This window comes from Pogona vitticeps, chromosome 5 (assembly GCF_051106095.1).
Source record: "Pogona vitticeps strain Pit_001003342236 chromosome 5, PviZW2.1, whole genome shotgun sequence".
Lineage (NCBI taxonomy): Eukaryota > Metazoa > Chordata > Lepidosauria > Squamata > Agamidae > Pogona > Pogona vitticeps.
In genome coordinates this window covers 108,771,324-108,794,078 of record NC_135787.1, presented here as the reverse complement: position 1 = coordinate 108,794,078, position 22,755 = coordinate 108,771,324, and the positions used below count along the sequence as shown (strand labels likewise).

General features: G+C 41.1%; 1 protein-coding gene across 3 annotated transcripts in view; it reads left to right on the top strand.

Moving 5' to 3' along the window:
* STK38L (serine/threonine kinase 38 like) overlaps nt 1-18,661 on the top strand; it is a 62,473-nt gene extending 43,812 nt beyond the window's left edge. For all 3 annotated transcript variants that reach the window (XM_020797794.3, XM_073000796.2, XM_078394245.1), the window contains 9 exons: nt 1,195-1,318; nt 1,950-2,104; nt 5,320-5,422; nt 8,090-8,151; nt 9,920-10,037; nt 10,884-11,007; nt 12,447-12,542; nt 13,966-14,057; nt 15,957-18,661. In XM_020797794.3, the coding sequence (XP_020653453.1) occupies nt 1,195-1,318; nt 1,950-2,104; nt 5,320-5,422; nt 8,090-8,151; nt 9,920-10,037; nt 10,884-11,007; nt 12,447-12,542; nt 13,966-14,057; nt 15,957-16,084 (1,002 nt within the window). In that variant the 3' untranslated portion in view covers nt 16,085-18,661. The remainder of the gene's footprint in view (nt 1-1,194; nt 1,319-1,949; nt 2,105-5,319; nt 5,423-8,089; nt 8,152-9,919; nt 10,038-10,883; nt 11,008-12,446; nt 12,543-13,965; nt 14,058-15,956) is intronic.
* Nucleotides 18,662-22,755: the final 4,094 nt, after the last annotated feature.

Genomic DNA, 22,755 nt, shown 5'->3' with positions numbered 1-22,755 from the left:
TTGTGCAAGTACTCAGGCTTTTCTGGAGCCTGTGCAGGAAAGTATCCAGTATAAGTGTGAGCTTTCCTGAAAACAACAGGAACAATCCTTTTATTGAGAGCCAATTGGTGGCTGTGGAATGTGGTGGGCAGTGTTACATACTACATGTGATGCAAAAGGATTCTGGCCCTAATTTGCAGAGAAGTTCAGCGAGATAGAATAAGCATTAGTTGAAATCAAGAGTTTTGAAACTTCTGGAAGACAGCCAAACTAGAAAAAGTTGTGCACTTTCCTTGCACTTTTAAAAAACAAACTAGAAGCTTGTGGGCATCTATATATGAAGTAATGATACTTTGAGTCTTTAGGAATAGGTGTTGTACAGCTCTTGAATAACTCTTTATAAACCTTTTGAATGGTGTAACACCACTCTTTCCACTGGTTTGTATGAAAATACTACACAACTAAAGTTCATCACTCAGTTGGAAAAAAACTGTGACACTATTCAGGCACAGTTGACTAGAACACTACCAGTCACAGACTGTTGTGAATCTATATACACACAGCTTTGTCCTCTAAAATAATGTGTGACAAGGCAGGGAGCTAGGAGGAGTCTCTACATCTGGAAGCACTGCCTAGTAGAATATGAAGTTGCTGTAAAGTTGCATTTGAAGTCAGTGCTTTATCCCCGAAATGTTGGACAAATGTGCACTCATATGAATTGCCTCTCACTACTTATAAGTTTCTTTTGTGAAGTGGGCTTCAAGTTTGCTGAATGATTAAGTTTTTCTGATTCATATATTTGTTGCTAAGTGGAGAAGATTGACATTTAGGTCTTATTGAACTTAAGTTGAAATTGACCTCCTTGACACTGAAGTCTGGAGTTAATTGCTAAAATTCAAATGATAACAGTGGGACTGGTGCATGTCTTACCTTCCATGGTGGCATCTAATAACCAAACAAACAAGGCTATTTCAGGTATATGTATTTGTGTGCATAGCTGTAAGCTCTCATTGTACTTAGTTAGTGGCCAGTTTTAGGAAGCCCAAGATGCAGCATTTAAGAATAATGAATTTATCACATTACAAATGAGTCTGCAGGTCAGATGCGGCGAATAGCAATTCAGCAGGTATCTTTTTCAGGAACAGGAAGTAGAAAAGTGGTTGCCTTTCCTATTAACACAAGCTTTTATTTTGTCTGGAAACTTTTCTACTGTAGGTAGCTCATATACGAGCAGAAAGAGATATCCTGGTTGAAGCAGACGGTGCCTGGGTAGTGAAAATGTTTTATAGTTTCCAGGACAAACGTAACCTTTACTTGATCATGGAATTTCTGCCTGGAGGTAAATAGAATGGTCAATATTGGAGTGGTCAACATTATGTCATTTTGTCTAGGCAAAGAGCAAGACCAATGAATTGGTGCCAAATCCTGAAGCCCATTCCTAATTCCTTAAATGCTTCACACTGGTCTTGATTCTTTGAAGTAGCAATATCAAGACAAATCAACTGCTGGGCAAAATTGTGTACATTGGCATAAATCGAAGGGCATAAATTACATGCATGATTTATTACTAGTCAAGCAGTCAGCACACTTATTTCTTGTCACATATCAGCTCACGCAACTGGTGCATGAGAAGGAGTACAAGCTTCTTAAGTAGCAGTAAGTCACTGCTACAGATTATGTGTTTGACATATGGCAGCATAAGTAAATAACAGGATTCTGGCCATTCAATAAAAAAACAAAGAAATTTTGATAGTTGTCAAGGCAAATTTGTATAACGTAGAAATGGCTACCTTTTTCTTCCAGTTCTCCCCACCCCAGTAACTAATGAAAAGAGTCTTTTAAATCTGTATCAAAGTGGTTTGCTGCTGTGGTTTTATGGTGGAACAGATAATCTTCTGTCATTCTATTGTTTTCTGCATTATAATTTAATTATAAGCTGAAATATAGTGTATTTTTCTTCTTGTTTTAAGGTGATATGATGACCTTACTTATGAAGAAGGATACGTTATCAGAGGAAGAAACACAGTTTTATATATCTGAAACTGTGCTGGCCATTGATGCCATTCACCAACTGGGTTTTATTCACAGAGACATTAAACCAGATAACCTACTACTGGATGCAAAAGTATATAACACTTTTATGTTCCTTATTTTCTGTGGCTTTGATTGTTGTTGTTGTTTTGTTTTTGCTAGAGACCTAAGGGAGGGCTGATTTAGAAGGTTTTCAGTCAATGATTTTTATCTGAAGCTCAGAGAGGGAGTGTTTTGATTTAAGAGGAATGATAGGACTGAAAAGGCAGAATTGTACAAACTTGAATTTGCTATTTGAAATGTAGTATCTTTCAGTCACCTACACTTTTGCAGATGGAAGGCTTTCAATAAAAGGGCTTAAGAGGTTAAACGTTTATACCAAGTAATAAGAGAGTAGCTCCTGAGGCATATTGGCCGAAACCCTCTTCCCTAATTATGCTGGTGTTATGCCAGTGGCATAACTTTTGGAGGCCAATTATTATGCAAATATATTAATTTAAAGTTTTTCATTTAAATGTTATTAAATTAAATATTTTTTAATATTAACATTACTATTTTAATATTCATTAAATAAAGTCTGTCTCTCTCCACTTGAACCTCCCCAGGGTTTAAAACCTTGGAGGGAGGCCAAGAGTTTCTCAGGCTGTGGATCCCCCTTCCTCCCACTGTCCTTCTTTTGGCAGTCAAAGGCATTTCTCTTTAAGCGAGATTCTTAACCAGCAGAGAAAGGAGTTTTTAAGAGTGGATGAATTATTTTCTTTAAACAAGTCTCTCTCTGTGTGTGTTTAGATTGTCTTTATGCTTAATTGTATACGTACTGCTTTATATACCTGTCCTTCCATAGCCTGGCTTTGGGTTCTGGATGAAGGCTAGATATAGGTTCCATGGGGAATTCCTTGGAACCAAAGCATGATGGGAAGTATAGTCTCTGAGGTTACTAACGCTCAGCAAAAGATGAATGCACAGGCTGCCCTTCCCATTACGCCTTAGTTCTGGGAACCTTCCCTTAGAACTGGCATTCAAGAAAGGAGACAGTGCTGCAGAGTGGCACTTCTTTGATTCCGTGTGGCTGCCATTGCTCATATTTCTTGTGGCAAAACAGATTGGGCTTTTAAAAAAGCCATTAATTGTATAGGTGTATGTGCAGTGGGGCACTGACTTGGCCGTGAGTGAGCAGTTACCTGTGTTGGGTTGCCCTCCGTTGTAATCAGTGCTTTAGGCTTCTAATTCTAATACTATTTAATGAACTAAATTTTTTTCTTTGTAAATAATAATCAGCTTTGAGTGACTAGTGGTGGGTATTTATGGATTAATTCTCAATAAATCTATTTCAGTGAAAATAAAGATTAAAGTAAAACAGATATTATTTTAAAAGATATTCATAGTTAATAATCTGCAGAAAAATATTTGGAGAGTATTAAGTACTGTATTGCACTTTAGTAATTTGATTTTTATCCAGCTTTTACGACGCTCATAGTGCAGTGGTTAAACTGCTGTACTGCAACCAAATCTGTGCTCACAACCCAGGGTTCAATCTCAGGTAGCTGACTCAAGGTTCATTCAGCCTTCCATCCTTCTGCAGTTGGTAAAATGAGTACCCAGCTTGGGTGTGGGTGTGTGTGTAGCCTGCATAATTAACTTGTAAACTACCAAGAGAGTGGTTTAAGCAGTGTAGGGCCATATATAAGGAGCACACTTAGCTTTTTGTCCCAGTATTGGGACATAAAACAGTTGCCTGGTCAGCCTTCTGCTCTGTAATATGAATACAGTGGTGCCCCGCATAGCGACGATAATCTGTTCCGGAAAAATCGTCGCTATACAGATTCGTTGCTATGCGGAACAAAAAAGCCCATAGGAATTCATTAAAACATGTTTAATGCGTTCCTATGGGCAAAAAACTCACCGTTCTGCGAAAATCCTCCATATGGCCACCATTTTCGCTGCCCGGTAAGCAAGGAATGGGCGCAAAAATACTGTGGGTGGCCATTTTTTTTACCTGGCGGCCATTTTGGAACTGCCGATCAGCTGTTAGGAAAACATCGCTATGCGAAAATCGGTAAGCGAAACAGCTTATTTAAAACATCGCAATGCGATCGCAAAAATGATCACAAAAAAACATCGCTATGCAGATTCGTCGTTAAACGTTATGTGGGCCACCACTGTATACATATATATTTTGCATTTATTTAAAGTACAGCAGCTATATCTGATTATGACATGTCTCCATGTATTGACTTAAACTGGCATAAGCAGTTTTAAAACAAAAACATCCCTCTTTTTGGTAATTTTTGTCTTCTATCCATCCCTTTCTGGTGGTGCAGCAATCTTCCCCTGCCCCGCCCCACCCCTGTTATCCCACCATCATAATTCTGTGAGCTGCCTTTGATTCCTGCTTTGAGAACAGGGTAGGGTAATAAATGGAATGAAATAAATGAAAATAAAATAATTGATTTTAAATAAAAGCAAATCCACTGCATGTTCCACAGTAACTGCTTGATTAACAAACTAGTCTTTAGGCACGTTTAAATTCCTCCAAGTTCAAAGGGATTTGCTGAATGTATACAGGATTGCACCATGATTTAGCAACACCAGTATTATTGTACGTAAGAAAATGTTTTTATTGCTGATGTTTGCAAGTATTACTAGAAAACTGTATCTAAAGTAATTTGGCTTTGTAACTGTCTGTGGAGCATTAGCATTAATGCAGGAGATGTGCACAGGAAGAGGCCACTAGTGTGGGATTTTTGCTCTACTCTCATTTTAGCTGCCTGCTTGGATTAGTGTGGATCAGCAAAGCCACAGCATAATGTGTAGCTGTTTGCTATTGTCCATTGCATCTCCACTTGAGACAACATTTTGTGCAGGATCCAGAGGGCCCTGTGCAATCCTGACCAGAAAGTATAAACCAAGAGAATAAAGCAAAGAAAAGATATATCAGGTTATAGCAGAGGCTCCTCTGGCTTGACAGCTGCCCCAACACCAGGACTGCAACTGGAAGTATGAATCAACACGGTCCTATTGTGCCTTTGGATGCTTTTAGAAGCACTATAAAATACGTAGTCTCCTCCTTGCTAACCTATTTCTTTTCCCTATTCCAGAGGCAGTAACACAAATAATGTGTTCTATATGTACACTTAATATTGTCTTGTTTACCCTAGGTGCAAAATCAATGAGAGTGAAAATCCTACTTCCTTATATCAGACTCTCATTTTGTATTTTCCTCTTCTGAATTAGTCAGTTTAAGTACATTCATGCAGTTCCCACAAAGAATTTCAGGCGATTACATTCAAGTAATGTTTTTTTCTATAGGGCCATGTAAAACTCTCTGATTTTGGACTATGCACAGGTTTAAAGAAAGCCCACCGAACTGAATTCTACAGAAACCTTACACATAATCCACCAAGTGACTTCTGTAAGTATAGCATTGTCTTCTTCAAAGTGTCAGGTTTCTTTGACCTCCCTCAGAAACCTTTATTACAATATTATTCCAGGTGAGGCCTGCTAAATGTATACGTATGAGACTTATTTGTTATGACTCATTTGTGGATAAGGTGATTGTCAATGCGCAATCTATAGAATTGTGTTTTCAGTGAAGTCCGGACTTGACCTGATGCACTCATGGAATGGCCCCAACCGAATGCTGTGTTGCTAATGGCAGTGTTAGTTGAGGCATAATGTTATTTAATATGTTCATGTCTTGCATATCCTCCAACAAGCTGAAGATGGTATACATGTCTGTCTGCCCCCACTGCACATGCGTACTCCAAATGTTGTCCTTACAGTAACCCAACATTTGGGCTCAGCAGTGGAGACTGACCCAGTCTTACTCACCAAGATTCGTGGCTGAGTGGGAACTGGATGCAGATCTTCACAGTCCTGGTCATGTTTAATTAAAATATTTGAATCCTTCAGAAAAATCTTTGGAGATGATTTTTTCAGAATATGGACAAAGCACAGAAAAACCAGAGGCCATATTTCTTCGGACACCAGTTCCCCTTCTTAGACCATCTTTTTCAGAGAACCACATTGAGTCATCTTTCTTCCTTCACACAAAAGCAGTCCTCTCCTAGGCTGTTGCACACACACACACACACACACACACACACACACACACACACACACACACACGCGTATACCATGGGAAGTCAGCAGTCTTTGGCAATGATAAAGATTGCTACCTCTGCCTACTTAGAAAGCCTTTGTGCTGAAAGACTCTTATTCGCATATAGAGTGCTGATGCTTAAAAAAAAGAATAGTTGAAGGTTGTGTTTTTGAACAATTAGTTATTTTTAACTGTAAGTTAAAATTCATACCTCTTGGCTGTGACTGGATTTGGTCAATTGCTTCAAAAATTAGATTTGGAACTACAGTGGTGCCTCGCTTAACGGGTGCCCCGTTTAACGAATAAGCTGCATACCGATGACGATTTTGCGATCGCAAAATGATGTTTTCAATGGGGAAAAATCGCTTTGCAATTTTCCCCCTACGCCCCATTTTCGCGCAGCTGATGGGCGGGGCTTCGGGTGGATGGGGGGAAGGGACTCCCCTCCCCATCCTCCGGAGCTGTGCTGAAATGCCGGCTTCGACCTCGGGAGGAAGGGGGGGAAGGGATTCCGCTCCCCATCCTCCGGAGCTGTGCTGAAATGCCGGCTTCGGCTTCAGGAGGAGGGGGGGAAGGGATTCCCCTCTCCATCCTCCGGAGCTGTGCTGAAATGCTGGCTTCGGCTTCGGAAGGATGGGGGTGGGGAGCCATCCCTTCCCTGTACCTTCCCCCAGCTGACTGGTGGCGGAGACGGGGGTGAGGGGGTGGCTGGGGGAAAGCTGGGAGGCAGGGCAAGGCCCGGGTGTTCCGGCGGCCCTCCTCCCGGTGGCGCCAGCGGCAGAGACGGGGGTGAGGGGTGCTTCGGGGAGAGCCGGGAGGCAGGGCAAGCCCCAGGTGTTCCGGCGGCCCTCCTCCCAACGGCGGAGACGGGGATGAGGGGTGCTTCGGGGAGAGCCTGGAGGCAGGGCAAGGCCTGGGTGTTCCGGTGGCCCTCCTCCCGGCGGCGCCGCCGCCGGAGGCGGGGGTGAGGGGTGCTTTGGGGAGAGCTGGGAATCAGGGCAAGGCCCCGGTGTTCTGGCGGCCCTCCTCCCGAGCCCTCGCTTGCCCGCCGCCCAAGAACACCTGGTGTCTCCCGGGCTGGCTAGCTGGCTGGTTGGCAGTGCTTTGCCATGATCGGTTCTCTGCTTGGGGAACTGATCATGCCAAAGCAATGCTTTTTTAAACATCTGATCGCGGTTCCAAAATGGCTGCCTGCTGTTTTCTGGACGGATTCCTCGCTTACTGAGGCGGCGAAAATGGCCGCCCCTATGGAGGATCTTCACTGAACGGTGAGTTTTTGCCCCATAGGAACACATTAAACAGGGTTTAATGCGTTTCTATGGGGTTTTTTGTTCCATTTAGCGATGTTTCTGGATAGCAACGTTAATCCTGGAACAGATTAACGTCGCTATGCGGGGCACCACTGTAATCATTTCCTTGTTGAGAGGATTGTCTCCCTTATTTCCTTACATTTCTCAAATACAATTCAAGTATTATTAGCTGAAATCCTGTTGCATAGCTCTGCTTGCACAATGGGAATCGCAGCAGCAGTTTGCTGCTGATCAGAAGCTTCTTTTTGGGATTTCAGAGTGCCCACAGCTTGCAGAGTGCCCACAAACTTTTATGTATCCAGAAATTACAAAAGGAAGCCTTGAATCAGCAGCAGACTGCCCTTGCCAGTTACATTATCCCCCTTGCACGGGAGACCCCATCCAATAGGATTTCTTCTGTTGTGTATATTTGCTTAATTATGGTCTGGTTGCATGTTGTTCTGGTCATATTTTTAAACAATGGGAGAGATGGGAGAGAATGATGGGGTTGCTTTCCATGTCTTCATTGTGGTGCTTACACTAAAGTAGGCACATTGTCTAAACATGGTATGGGACTGAATAATGTCAAAGTACTTCTATCCTCCCTTGGAGTCAGTGATAACTGAATGTTTTCTTGGGCTATTGAAATTGAAGGCATTAATTTAGATCTCTTTGTTTTGTGAAACAGCATTTCAGAATATGAATTCTAAGAGAAAAGCAGAAACATGGAAGAAGAATAGGCGGCAGCTGGTATGTAACATTTTGCCACGTTGTGCTAACTTCTTGTTTTATGAGGGTGTTCCATTTAACATCTGCTTTTTGTAAATGTATTTCTTGTCTTCACATTGATTCGTAAGGGTGTACAGTGGTGCCTTGATTTACGAATTTAATCCGTATTGGAACGGTGGCCGTAAGTCAAAACGTTCATAAGTCAAAGCACCATTTCTTATAGGAATGCATTGAAAACCGATTAATCCGTTCTGGCCAAAGAAAAAAATACCAATAAGAATAAAAAAATAAAACACTGCAAGTCCCATGCTGGGACTGCAAAAAACAAAAAACAAATCCAAAAATAAATATTGGAGCAAGTCCTACCCTGGGACTACCAAAACAAAACAAAAAACCCACAGAAACATAACCCCCCCAACGCAAACCTAGTCTCCAAAACCCACTCAGAACACCTTTTTAAAAAGGAAAAAGTGGCACCTTACCAAAAGCCTCTGCGGAGGCTTCCTGGGCTTCCAAAGCACCAGCACCTGGCTGCTTCTCCTTCCTCCTCCTGTGCCGCCCCTCCTCTCGAAGCCGGCATTTCCGACCCGCGCCTTTGGCAGCACTTACTCACAAGTAGACCCACGTCTTCTGCAGCGCATACTCACAAGTAGACCGCACCTTTGGCCGTGCTTAGTCGTGTGTAGACCCGCACCGCCTTGCCCCTCCTTCCTTCTCCTGTGCCCCAGGAGTAAAACAGTTCCCTAACCGTTTGCTCTAACCATTGGGGCGAAAGAGCTGCAAAGAAGCAGCCTGTTGGCCACCAACAGTTTGAATTTTCCCACCTTTCCCCCCTGCCTTTTTCCGTTCGTAAGTCAAAACTCCATTCATAACTCAAAGCAACATTTCGTGTCTGGAGCTGTTCGTAACTCAAAACGTTTGTAGGTCAGGATGTTCATAAGTCAAGGCACCACTATTGAATGGCAGGTGACTTATCCAGAACTGTTTGTCAGCTGAAGACATCACACAGTACAAGTGCTCAACTGCTGTCGGCTAAATTTCAGAATTCTTTTAGGATAATATATTTACTCAACTCAAAAGTTGGAAAATACTGTACACGTTCCTGAACCCTTCAAATACAGTCATTGAGCATAATGGTAAACAATACAAAATACATGCTGGGGAGGGGGGGAAAAAGAAAGGGTTGATGGTTAAGCACTGAGGTCTCCATTTGATCACAGTCATAAGGTATTTTTTTTTCCTTCGCCAAAAAAAAATAATAAGGGACGTGGTGGCGCTATGGCCTAAACCGCAGAAGCCTGTGCTGCAGGGTCAGAAGACCAGCAGTCGTAAGATCGAATCCACGCGACGGAGTGAGCGCCCGTCACTTGTCCCAGCTCCCACCAACCTAGTGGTTCGAAAGCATGCAAATGCAAGTAGATCAATAGGGACCACCTCGGTGGGAAGGTAACAGCGTTCCGTGTCTAAGTCACACTGGCCATGTGACCACGGAAGATTGTCTTCGGACAAAACGCTGGCTCTATGGCTTGGAAACGGGGATGAGTACCGCCCCCTAGAGTCGAACACAACTGGACAAAAATTGTCAAGGGGAACCTTTACCTTTATAAGGTAAAAAGTGAGAGGGAGCTGTAGGAATTCAAAATAGAATTTTTTTCAGGAGCTGAAAAGTTCTCACATTTCACCTTAGGGTTTATTAAAGGACTGCTAGAACAATGAAAGAGGTTGATCCGCCACTTTTGAAAAAAAGAAACCCAGCTATTTATTTCAGTTTGAATTGTCTTGTTTTCAGGCCTACTCTACTGTTGGAACTCCAGATTATATTGCTCCAGAAGTTTTCATGCAAACAGGTTACAATAAATTATGTGACTGGTGGTCCCTGGGAGTGATTATGTATGAAATGCTAATAGGTAAGTTTCAGGGTCGGTGCTTATATTTTGGCTCCTTGTCACTCTATTTAATTTCCTCTTTCTCTCATTTTCCACTTCTCTCCCAACATTCACTGGGAGAGCCTTCTGTACCTATTGAACATGCCGAATCTCATGGAAGTATTTGGGAGGAAGCTTGCTTCTTTACTTGTCTTCCTTAAAAACATTGTATTTTTGCAAGCCATGGCATTTCCCCATATTTGCATGCTTCCCTCTTGGGTATTGGGGGTTAGGGTGCCAAACTGACAACGTAGGACCAGGAGTCAGACAAGTGAAGAAGAATATTTTGGAGTGGGCAGAAGGTAGATTTGCATCGGTTGCTAGGTCTTCTAGGTGATTTGCGGTAAAAGTAGGTCGCTACTGACTCTAATAATAGCAATAACTTTCCTCCCAAGTTAGAATACACATAAAATAAGGGAAGAAAAGCTTAAGTGGGAGCCAAATGTATGCATTAGTCGGAAAGGACTGTGAGTTCAGTTCTATACTTAGGCTATATTCCTGGGCACTCCGGTGCCCTGTTGTTTTCCTCCTATGACAGCCTCTTTTTCTCAGCCACTATTTTGTAAATGCATGCACCTAGTGCATTCTGAGGTTTTTGGATCCTGTATGCTTGAAACCTGCCCACACTGGTGTAGCTGATTCCTAGCAATCATCATTAGAAACTTTTAAATTCTAAGGGGATTATTTCTGCACTAAGGATTTTGAAGAGAAAAGTGAAGAATTAACTGTAGGGTTCCGCATCTGATGTATAGCAGTTTCTGTAATTTAGAACCTAAGACCCAAGTTCAAATTTCTTTAACACCTTGATTTTTAAAAACATGTCTACAGGTTATCCCCCTTTCTGCTCTGAAACACCTCAAGAAACATATAGAAAAGTTATGAACTGGAAAGAGACACTGGTATTTCCACCTGAGGTGCCAATTTCTGAAAAAGCGAAGGACTTAATTCTAAAGTGAGTGGATAACGTATTTCCGAATGCTCATAAGTGCTCCTCCATTGCTTTTCCTGCATGTGAGTCAAACATATGTGTGCATAGCTTAATTGGACCTAAATTTTTAATCTAGATCTTCTGCCATGACCTCAGCAGTATGAGAACTACTGCCATGTGGGTCCTGAATCTGCAAGGGGGAGGGCAGCTGCCCATATTGCCACTTTCGAAGTCAGTATTGCTTTTCAGTCATTCAGGCAAAAGAATGAGACGTAACCAGATTGGCAGCCTTCATGAACTCAGTGATTTCACTCTTCTTTTATTTGCCTGCTAGTAGAAGTTTGTGCTTATTTGTGTAATAAACAGTCAGACATGATGAGAAAGCCATGCCAGCCAGTTTTATTACCTGTATGAACTTGCTTCCAGTTGGCATGTAAGAAAGCTTGTTTCTATGTTGGGCATTTATAGTGTATTATGAGTCTATTATTTTGAGATTATGAAAGTGGAATCTCATTCCTGTTGGTACAAGGTATTTCAACATACATTCAGGTACTCCTCCCAGTACTTTTGTTAACATTTTTTAAAAATGCAACACTATCAGGTACACTGGAGTTCTCAAGCACAGCCAGAAAAGAACTTCATATGAAACTGCTTAAAATTTTTATCAAAGCACTATCCTGGTTCCATATTACCTACTACTGATGGCAGCAGAATCAGCTGCTACAGCAGTCCCCAACATTTTGGAGCTGCAAACTGGCTGAGCCTCTGAGGAAGGCGGGGCACCCCCCCCGGTGCTTGCACCCATGCTCTCGGGCACATGCCTGAAGCGGTGGGGGAGTGCATACCAGCACTGGTGTGAGCACTCCCCCATCCCTTCACAGATGCACAGAAGTGCCTGCACACCCTCGCACCCACGCCTTCGCATGGGTGCTTGGGCGTATGTGTGAAGGGGTGGAGGGTGCTCATGCTGGTGCTGGCATGCAGAGGTATGCACACAGCAGCTGTTGGGAGGGGAGTGCGTGCGTGGATGGGTGGGAGGTCTGTCTCTGTGGCCTGGTCCAGCTCAGGCCATGGACTGGCACCGGGCTGAGTACTGGGGGTTGATGACCTCTGAGCTACTGGAATCCTTTGAATCATTATGCCAGGGGCTAAGTCTGGGACTTAACTCTAGGCGCCATTTACACAGCTACTTCATAACCATCCTCATCATAGGCTTGATTCAAACTGAATCTCAGAACTCTTTGACCATGATGACAATGAGACTGAGGATCACAAACCACAGTAGGAGTTCCCAAATTTACATTTCCCCATGCCTTCATGCTTAAAGTAGTAGTAGTAACAATAGGAGATTAATTTCCATAGCCCTGTGTCTCTTATAAGCTAAATAATCGAAGAACCCTTACTTTGGGTCCATAATTGTTGATCACCTTTGTTGTAAAACAGCTTTGTTTTTCCTCTTTCAGATTCTGCACTGATGCAGAAAACAGAATTGGTAGCAATGGAGTAGAAGAAATTAAGACTCAACCCTTTTTTGAAGGTGTTGACTGGGGACATATCAGGTATTGATGGTGAAAGATTAAAGTACATTTGTGGGAAAGAAGGTCTCACCCTGTTTGGTCTAGAGATGTTCACAGAAGATTGCATTGTTAGGGTTTTTTTTGGGGGGGTGACAATTCAACACTCCAACTGTGCCCTAATGGAGGGGAACACTCCACTCTGCCAGTGTAGGTAACACAAGGACGCCCAGGCTTTCCACTGTGCAACTGGAAAGCAACAAAGGAGCAGCCTTATTTCCGCCTGTTCAAGTAGGAGGTGGATACCTCCTTAAGCAAATAAGAAATCAAATTCCTTGGGCAACAGCCTGTTGGTTAAGCAGTTTGCCTGCATATGTGTAAACAGGCCTGTAAACTTTTTAACTGGCGCACAGGATTCTGTCAACAATAAAAGTGGATTTTTAAGCATGACTCCTGTCAGAAGGACACTGTCATTTGTGCTCCCCCCCCCCAACTGCCTTTCATTTTTGGCAGTTAATCATTTTGTTTGCCAATTATACTGGCAGTCCTCTTTTTTAAGGACTATCTCTAAATTGTCATTTGGCTTTTGCATATTTAAAGTCAGCTAACTTCAAAATGTTCACCAGTTTTCCATTGGCAACTATAAATAAAATATAGTATGGTGAAAAAAAGATTTCATTTGGTGAATAGATTGGCAAACAAAATTTGCCTGAGTGAAATGATAAGAGAACCAGCCTGGTATATATGCAGTTGTTTATATTTATATTCACATAAGACAGACATGTATTCTTTAGAGACGTAAGCTGGCTTGAAAAAGCTACAAATCAGTTAAACAAACCTACAATTTTAGGTACTAGAAAGATGTAAGAGTGTATGTATTTAGCATGTAGGAAATGGGGAATTTTTTTAAAAAAAATAAGATGCTGTTCTGGGATAATGGGTCGGGAGGAAAAGAAGTTAAGCATAAAATGTAGTAAATACATAGTCAGAACAGAAAAAGTTCAATGTTGGGGAGAAACTGAGAGTTTTCCAGTGTATGGAAGCAGGGCCTGAAGAGTAGTCTGTTCCCCACAAATTGAGAGATGCTGTAGTTCTTTTTCGCACAACCTAAATTGGAAACTGGCTCATTTGAAACCCAAGTCTGTCACTCTTAATTGCCATTCTTCTGACTAACCTAGGAAAGGGAATACCTCCTCCTCCTTTACAGGTCTCATTTACTAAGTATGCATTGAAAGGAGCCTGACAGAGAAACTTATTGCTTCTCTTCACTTCCAGCATTGCAACATAAGGTGGAAGCAGAATGGTATGCCTTTTGTGCCATGGAGAAGTAAACACTGTAGGGATTGACGGAGGAAAGGGGGGACTCTGATGTCGAGACTGCTATTGTATTTCTTCAAAGGCAAGATTCAATTGTGTTGTGAAACTATAATAAAGTTGTTTATGCGCTTCACTACTCTAATTTTTCTAGGGAGAGGCCAGCTGCAATCAGCATAGAAATTAAAAGTATTGATGACACTTCCAACTTTGATGAATTCCCAGAATCGGATATTTTACAGCCAGGTGGGAACCCATGTTAATATTTTGATCTTCATTAAATTTGCCACACTTTTGAAACAAATGGTTGTCTTCAGATTTTGTTTTTATTATCCTGATGCTACCATCTCGCCTTATAGTTTTAGCAGGCCACTGGCATCTCTGTGCAACATTGTGGGAAATGTCACACAGCGTGTGTGACTGTGCAGTGTGAAGTAGTCCTCATTCTGCATCAGGAATAGGACAGATTTAGCTCTCCAAATGCATTAGGACTATAACTCCCATTAGTCACCACCAGCATACCTGCTAGTGAGAAAACATGGGAGCTAAAGTCTAACAATGCTGAGAAGACAGTGGACATTCTGGATGAGGGATTGTAGGTGCTATACTCCAAAATAATAAATTTTCCTAGTTGAGATCTAAGGTGACTATGACTGGCTGGTCAGCCCAGTTTCACAGAGGGGCATAAAATATCCTGTATTCAGTTACCTGAGTACCTCCTACAGAGGGGCAAAGAAAGCAAATTAAAACAAAATAAAAATTAGGAGAATTGCTTTAGCTTATAAATTTGTAAAACAAGTAATAAAAATACATTTAGGGGGAGAGGGAGAGGCAGGGACCTCTTAAAAGAAAAGGTAAAAAGGCAAAATGAATGAAGCAAAGGTGCAAAGGAGAAGAGACAATGCATGCCAAGGGAAAAGGAGGGATGTGTGAAAAAGGGAGGGACTGGCCAGTGGAGAGCCTGAAGTTCCTGGATGGGTTTCAAGTGGCCAGCCAGATTTCTGACTTCAGGGTTCACATTAGTAGGAACTGAATTTTTCTTCCAGGAACGTGTGAAATGCTGTGCCACAGTAACATAGCTCTGGCCCTAGTGAATTTGTAATCCAGGTAATAACCTGAGGAATGATGATGAGAATTAGAGGAGTAGTCAGAATGTAATGCTGTTCTTGGTGCAGCTTTCTGGGAAAGTCATAAGGAAAAGGGAGTAAATGAGGCATAGGGGAGACCAGAAAGAAGAGAGTGTTCCTGAGTTTTTGTAGAAATATGGAGAAAAGTGTTTAAAACTCAGAAAGAGAAAAGGAAATGATTGAATAGGTGGGACAGTCATAGTACTGGTTTTAGCAAGAGGAGATGCAAGGAAAAATTTGAAAACAGAGATGGCAGTCTGAACCAAGGAAAGCCTTGGAGACCTGTAATCTCCTGTTCAGTTTTTTCCTGCACAACCAATGAATGATGAAATATAGCTTGGGTGAACTATCCGTCTGTAATTGTTTGATAGCAAATGCATCTAAATTAATCTCTTTATTTTTTTAAAAAAATTACTTGAAGCAGGTGTTGAGATAATGGTACTGCTTGGTTGGCTAAGTGGCCTCCAGCTAGATTGTGTAGGTAATTAAGGAAAGGACATATGGGGATCAGAACACTGGATGAAAAATATGCTATTTTGTCTATGTGTGTAGTTTTGCTAGTGAACTTAACTAGCTCAATGGGTTGGAGCACCTAGCAGCAGTGTCAGGGTCCTGGAATCTGAACCCCCTCTTTGCCTCTCAGGAGATCAGTGCGTAGCTAGTGGCATCATATGCCCTCCAATGTTTGCGATCTTGAACAAGCTGCAGAGTCCTAGAATGCCACAGTAAGGAGGGACTGGTAAACCACTTCTGAATATTTCATACCTGCAAAACCCTCAAATGGTTGCCGTAAGTCAGAATGGACTTGATGGCACATCGTGATTATTTATTACTTATGCTTGCTATTCATCTTCAGAACCCAGGCAAAATCTGTTCTGTGTTACACTGTTTACCTATGTAAATAAAAAATTTATTTCATACTTCGTCGGTGATTAAGGCCACCTTCAGATTTTCTTAATAACTTGACATTGCTTAGTATTTATGTATATGTTTGTAATCTTTATGTTTTAATTTCTAGTGCCAAACACCACGGAACCTGACTACAAGTCTAAAGACTGGGTTTTTCTTAATTACACCTACAAGAGGTTTGAAGGGCTCACGCAGCGTGGCTCCATCCCTTCATACATGAAAGCGGGGAAGTTGTGAAACTCAGCAGAAATAAAGCATAAATAAGAACTCAGGTAGCTGCTGCATCACCAAGACACGCTTGGCATAGACCTTGATACACTGAAAAAGTTCACAGACTGGTGCACATTGACTCCACCGAGAAATTAGGAAATTCTACCGGATTAGGATTTCTAAGACTACTACAAGAATTAGTTGGCAGTGCCAGCTGGCTTCTTCCTTTTCTTTTCTTTTTTTTTAATAGTGAATATTTTTGTTAACTTTATTATAACAAAGGTACTGGAATAAAAAAGGAATGAATATCCTCTTTGTATTTGCACTGCCTGTGTGTGTGTAAAAATCAGTTATGCCTCTGTTTGTACTGTGGCTCTGTTTGTACTGTAATAATCTAATTTGCCCAGTTGAAAACACACTGCATATGAAAGGAACAACCAATACCCATTTCTTAGTAAAGTTGCCCCATCATGTGTTATCCTGGGCAGGCTTTTAGACAATATGAAAGCCAGAAGCCATTTTTTGTAACGATGTTCCCTACTGATGAAAAGTGGTGTATCATAAGTTACGATGGAACTATTTACATATCCTCATCCAAACCAGCTAATTTTCAAGAATTTTGTTCCTGGTTTTCTTTGGTTGTTTTTTTATTTTTATTTTTTAATATTTTGCTTAATGGCTTCTGCTCTAACTCAGGGCTTCAAAGTACTAACACTGAAGAGACGTTGTGCTTCAGATTGCAGCTAGTAGTCTTGCTGATGTAGAACTGGGATCTGTCCCACAGTGTACCCAGCATAATAAACCACAGCTGCAATTCTTTATTTTCAGGGGCTGGAAATGGCATGTTCTCCAACTGAAGACAATTAAACGCCAGAGTACAGCTGAAATATCTAGAAAAGAAAAGAAAAAAGCTGGGACAATGAGATTAGGCAACAGTAGAAGATATTTTTGAAAAATCTATATATAATGCCTTTTGCTCCTTTGGCCCTCCCCCCGTCCTCCCAAATTAATTTTCTTGTGATAGTTTGTTGTGCCATTTTATTCTCCTCTTGAATACCAAAGATCCTGAAATGGCTTGATTGCAAATCTTACGCAGTTATATTTTCCAGTAGTGTATGCGGTTTGCTTCTCTCAAGAATGGGGTGTCAAGAAGGGTGGAAGCTTTTACTTTCCTTTTTTAACTTCTTAGGTTTAGTATTCAGAATTGAAATCCTGGAGATGATGTCTGGTTTGTTGAGGCAAAGATTGGTTATGGGCTATCCACAGTTCTGGATGTGGGGTAAAATGGTTACAATTGAGATTTGAAAGGCCTAGAAAACATTCATCTCATTTTTAACCCTCAAGTGGGGTGAGAGGTTCTAATTTTTTTCAAGAAAACTCCCTCCCCCGGGCTTTAATTTTTCTAGATTTCAGGCACCATGAATAAGAGCTGATTGACAGAATCAGAAATTCTCTTGGTAAAATTATATTACTTTAGAAGGCAGAGTAGTGGGCAAATACCATCGTGTAAGCGAGCAAAGTTCCCCCATGGAGGCAATAGCATGTTGGGAGGGAAACTGGAACTTTTCTTCCTGACATAGTAGCTTCCTACAGGAAACATGTTTTAATGCAGTGGCATCTCCAAACTTGTAAGCTTTTGTAGCCAATTCCCCATCATCTGCCTTATAAACTGTGCAAAAAATAGGAAGAGTTTTATATGTAGAAATTATTGCCAACATCCAATAATAATACTAGAACAATTGAGTTAGGTGGTTTATTTTTTATTTCTGTGGGCTGGTTACTGAAAACCACATTCACTTGGGTACAGTATGAGAGAAAAGATCATGGTGTTTATTCAGGTTAAAACTGAGGGTAGATTACAGAAGGCTGTATGCCCTGCTTAGAGCCATGGTTAATGTCTACGGATCTGCTCCACAACTCGCTTTATTGAAAGGCCATTTTGAGAGAAGGAATTAGGGAGTAACAGGTTATCTACTATTACCACTCTTGAAAGGAAGGTGCTGGCTGTAGTCATCCAGTCTCTTCATAACACCTCTTTGACATCTGGGTTGACAAATAGGCATAGCTCAGAGAATTATTTTGGCACGGCCTATGCTGGCTGGCAGATTCTGTGAGTTTCAATCCACAAAATGTCTTCTTCCTGCTCTGTAATTAGGTGCTGTAAACTTCTCCCCTGGGGGGTGAGGTGGTCAGCTTTGCTAATCTTTGTTGTGGACATGTTTTTCTCTCTTCTTTCTACAAGACTAGTATTGACAACAGTCTAAAGAAGACTAGTATTGACAACAGTCTAAAGAACTGGGAGATAGAAAGAAATCTGTGCTAAGTTTCTATTTTTGATCTTTATTTTTCACTATAACAAATACACACGGCTCTTCCCCAATAGTCAGGGCTTCAGAAGTCCTACTTTCTCTGAAGGTTTAAACTGTACCCTGTTTAATGTTCATTACATTTCAAAATATTGCTTTAAAAATTGAATGGCAACTATCTTTTTCTAAAAGACAATTCAATGGCTGTGGTTCTGGAAAAGTTACAATAGAAAGCATTATAAAGATTTATATAAGGCTTTTTACAGCATATTAAATAAACATGGCATTCTTTTGTAAAGTTGTATCTTTTTGTAAAATACGCTACAATACTTTACCATTGCTTACCATTTTTTTCATCTAAAGGCAAGTTACGTTTGTAATTGCTTATCTTTATTTGTAGCCACCTAGAGTGGTTGTTTGACCAGATAGGCGGGGTACAAATAGAATGAATGAATGAATGAATGAACGAACGAACGTACGTACGTACGTACATACATACATACATACACACGCGCGCGCACACACACACACACACACACACACACATACAGACAGACATACAGACATACAGACATAACTGGAACCATATTGTTACATTTTACATTTACTTTCAGTAGTCCTTTTATTATTCATTAGGTCTTCGCGCCCAGGCTTCAGCAACTATCTTTTGAGTATTTCTTTTTCTGAAGATTTCAAGTTCTAAATCTTGCAAGTTTCTGGCCCAGTTTGCAAGCTTGTTCTTGTAGGATTTCACAGTTCGTAACTCCATTAAAGGAAATGAGTCTGTGCACAGTTAAAAATGTCCTCTCCACATGCACGGCCTGATCTTCTCTAATGACCACACCCTTATATAACATGTTCCATCGATGCAAGGTGTCTCTCACTAGCCTGCAGCTTTCCACTCAGGAATGTAACTGTATGATGATCTTCCTTGTCCGCCTGGCTCAGCAGGGCTCCATGTTCGAATCTGGATACATCAGTGTGGATGGTGAAGTCCTTCCAGGACTCCAAACCTCTCATGACCCGGCTGGCCATCAATGCCTCCTTCAGCTTCCCAACGACCTCCTTGCAGTTGCTTGTCCCCTGGATATTTTAATCTTTCTTTTTAAGTGTCAGGTCAGATATAAGGACAGCTATTTTGCTGAACTTTGGTATACACTTTGGAGTTGCACCTCTGGTATCAATTTTGCGCACTACTCCCTTTGCTACCCCTGGTTTGTTTGAGAAGACCTGCTTGTGTCTCATCATCAAGGCTCTCGCTTCTTTTTGTTTCTTTGGGGAAAGTAAGGGACTGATTTGGACATCTTCAGGGATATATTTGGGTTCACCCCCCCCCCTTCCCAATAGTGTAATTTATATCTTTCGTTGTCAGCTTCTTTCCTAGCAAATAGGACAATGTTTTCCCTTCTATAATATGGTTTTATCATGTTTATTTGAACCACTTTCCGCCCTGGTTCTCCCTCCTCTTGGATTATATAATTTATTTTGTTCATTTTGATTATTCTGTACGGACCTGCCCAATCTAATTGCAGTTTGTTCCCTTTGATGCGTCTTAGCTTCAGATCCTCATCTCCAGGGTTGAATGTTCTCTCTCTCTCTGGCCTTTCTATCATACCATATTTTTTGTTTCTGTTGCTGGCCCTGTAACTTTTCTGCTGCAATCTCTAGTGAGTTCAGCAAAGTGTTCATTAAGTTATCTACATATTGAATTACTCTTTCAGGACCTTGCTCCCCCTCTAGTTCCTCCCAATTTTGTTGGAGTGAATTTAGGGATCCCTGCACCTTCCACCCAAACAACAGTTTGAAATGACTGAACCCGGTGCTTTCCTGGGGTACAGATCTATAAGCGTACAGTAATTGTTGTAATTTGTGGTCCCAATCATTGGGTTTCCCTGCAATGTATGTCCTACTCATACGCATGAGGGTTCCATTAGATTTCTCCACCAGTTCTTTTGTTCTTGCAATATCTAAATGCCCAAAAAAGGTGTCTGCATGTCCTTTTTCCATTAATTTCTGTCTGTATTTAGAAGGGATTATTTAGTTGTTTATGAAGACACTCCCCTCCCCTCCTGGGATTTATTAAGATCTCTCTATATAAAAGGCCTTTTTCCTCAAAGCACCTCTCAGGGTTCTCAGGGGTTACTGGACCTTCGCTAACCCTTTTAAATAATTGTTCCAAAGTAGAATCTGCTGCTTTTTCCTTTTTTAAATGTACTCTCATTTGGATTCCTCACGGTTACTAGATCAGCTATCTCATTGTTCCCTCTTATTAGTTCATTAAGGAATTCAGGTTTTTTCTCAGATATTTCTTTATTGTCAAAAAAATCATAAAGGTAAATCACATAAGATCACTTAAGAACTGTATCAAGTTTTAACATGGATTGGATTATGTATGCAATTACTTTTATACCAACTACTATGTACTTTCAATCAATATCTCTCTGGTAGTACTAGTAATGCCATTCTTGCTTGTCCAATATCTTTTATCTCACTTCCCTCTCCTAACACTCTCAGCTCAAATCTTCTTCTCACTGCTAAACCCTAACTGCCATTTCACATCTCCAACTGTCTCTCTAACTGTCCAACTGTCTATCTAACTCCGCCCCTCCTCCCCTATCCTTGACTCCTCCCCCTTGAGCTTCTGTGATGGACAGGCAGGAATGATGTCACCTTTTGGCATTTCCCTACATAGGCATTCCACACAATCTTCTCTCCTGCACAGCCTGTGGATAAAATTGCCATGCCATTTATTGTGGGATTGCCAAGGCCACACTTTTCTCTTTAAAACATGTGCCTTTGATATAAGATAGTGGAAATGTTTTGGAAAGTGAACCAGACTGCCTGTCCAGACATATAACCCTGCCAAGAAGATACTTCAGAATACAAGTTTCAAGGTGTGTATGACTGACAACAGTCCTCTCCACATTTTCCAAGAAAATTTCCTGCCCATATGAAAAGACACGTTCAAGTTTTTTAACCTAATGTACTTTTTCCATGGAATGGCATTTTACTCTGCTCAGATCCATTGCTTCTGGAAGATAATGCTGCCAAGTCTTCTTTATTGAATACTGGGTACATAAAAGTTCTGTAACTCAGTTCCGGGTTAGCTGTCAGGGCCTTCAGTGTTGATGTTATTTGGATTTGATGTATGAAATGCATCTCATCATGCTACCTTTAAAAGTCAAGGAAGGAGGATTCTCTTTTGGTCCAAACACAGAATCCATGTAGCTATCATTGTTTTGGTTAATATTTGGCTTACTGTAGCTTCAAAGTAATATAGTGAAAATTCTGCTATGCATAACCCACCTTCATCCTTGACAAGATAACATCCATGATCATTTCAAGAGATGAATATGACTAGTTATTGCTCCAAGGCAAGCAGTATGTGATGTAGTTCTTGCTGAGCTATTTCAACTGCAGATAATGAGGTCATGCATCCATTCGACAGCATATCAGAGCTAGAACTGACTGAGGAGGAAATTCCCCACCAGTAACTGTATTGTACACTTAGCAGTATGTGCATCAGGAAATGCCACTGATTGTGTAGTGTAAGTAAGCACCATGGCCAATAATGGAACAGGTGCCTCAGTTTAGCTATATAGATTTTTTTTAGAGTCTAAACCTCCACTACCCCATGTGGTGGACCAGATCTGACTGGACCCCCACACTTGATTGCAAATCTTTAAAAGTACCCTTCAGCTATACACTACATAGTCAACCTACTTTGGCTGGAATCTTATGCATCCACGTCTGTGAAGAAGTATAGACAAATATAAGACAGCTCACTTCTTAGTAAATGTAGTAGGCTAGGGTGTGCGTGCCACAACAGAAAATATGCTATCTTCACTAGATAACCAGCTTGGTTCTGTAATGGCCAGCTGGTATGTAATTGGTGCAAATTATTATATGGGCAGGTTTGTATGGGAGCCGAGTTGTATGGGAGTTCTTCAAGTTTCCTCAAGGTTATTTATGGTGTTAAAAGTTTTAAAAAATTAACTGTAACCAATTGGCATCTCCTCTGGTCTTTTAAAGCCTGGTGTAATATGAGATTTCAGGCCTTTGTTGATAACATCTAGAATAGTCTTCTAAAAGGTAGCCTTTCCAGTTATTCGAGCCAGGTGTTATGAAAATATGAATAAGATCTGGTTTTCTGAGAAAATCAAAAGTGGTAAAAAGATGTTTCTTTGGCAGTAGATGTCATGTGAGCACTCAGTGGTTCCACCAATTTTAATAGCAATGTCAACCTGATTTTTAGTTAGAAGAACAATCCTACTTAGCTCCCAAATCTATTTTAGGCCTCAGTAAAGAGCAGTAGAAGTACAGATGCTAACACTGAAATGAACAGGGAAAGCCCTGGATGTGAAAGAACTCTGTGTGTATGTGTTGAGCCAT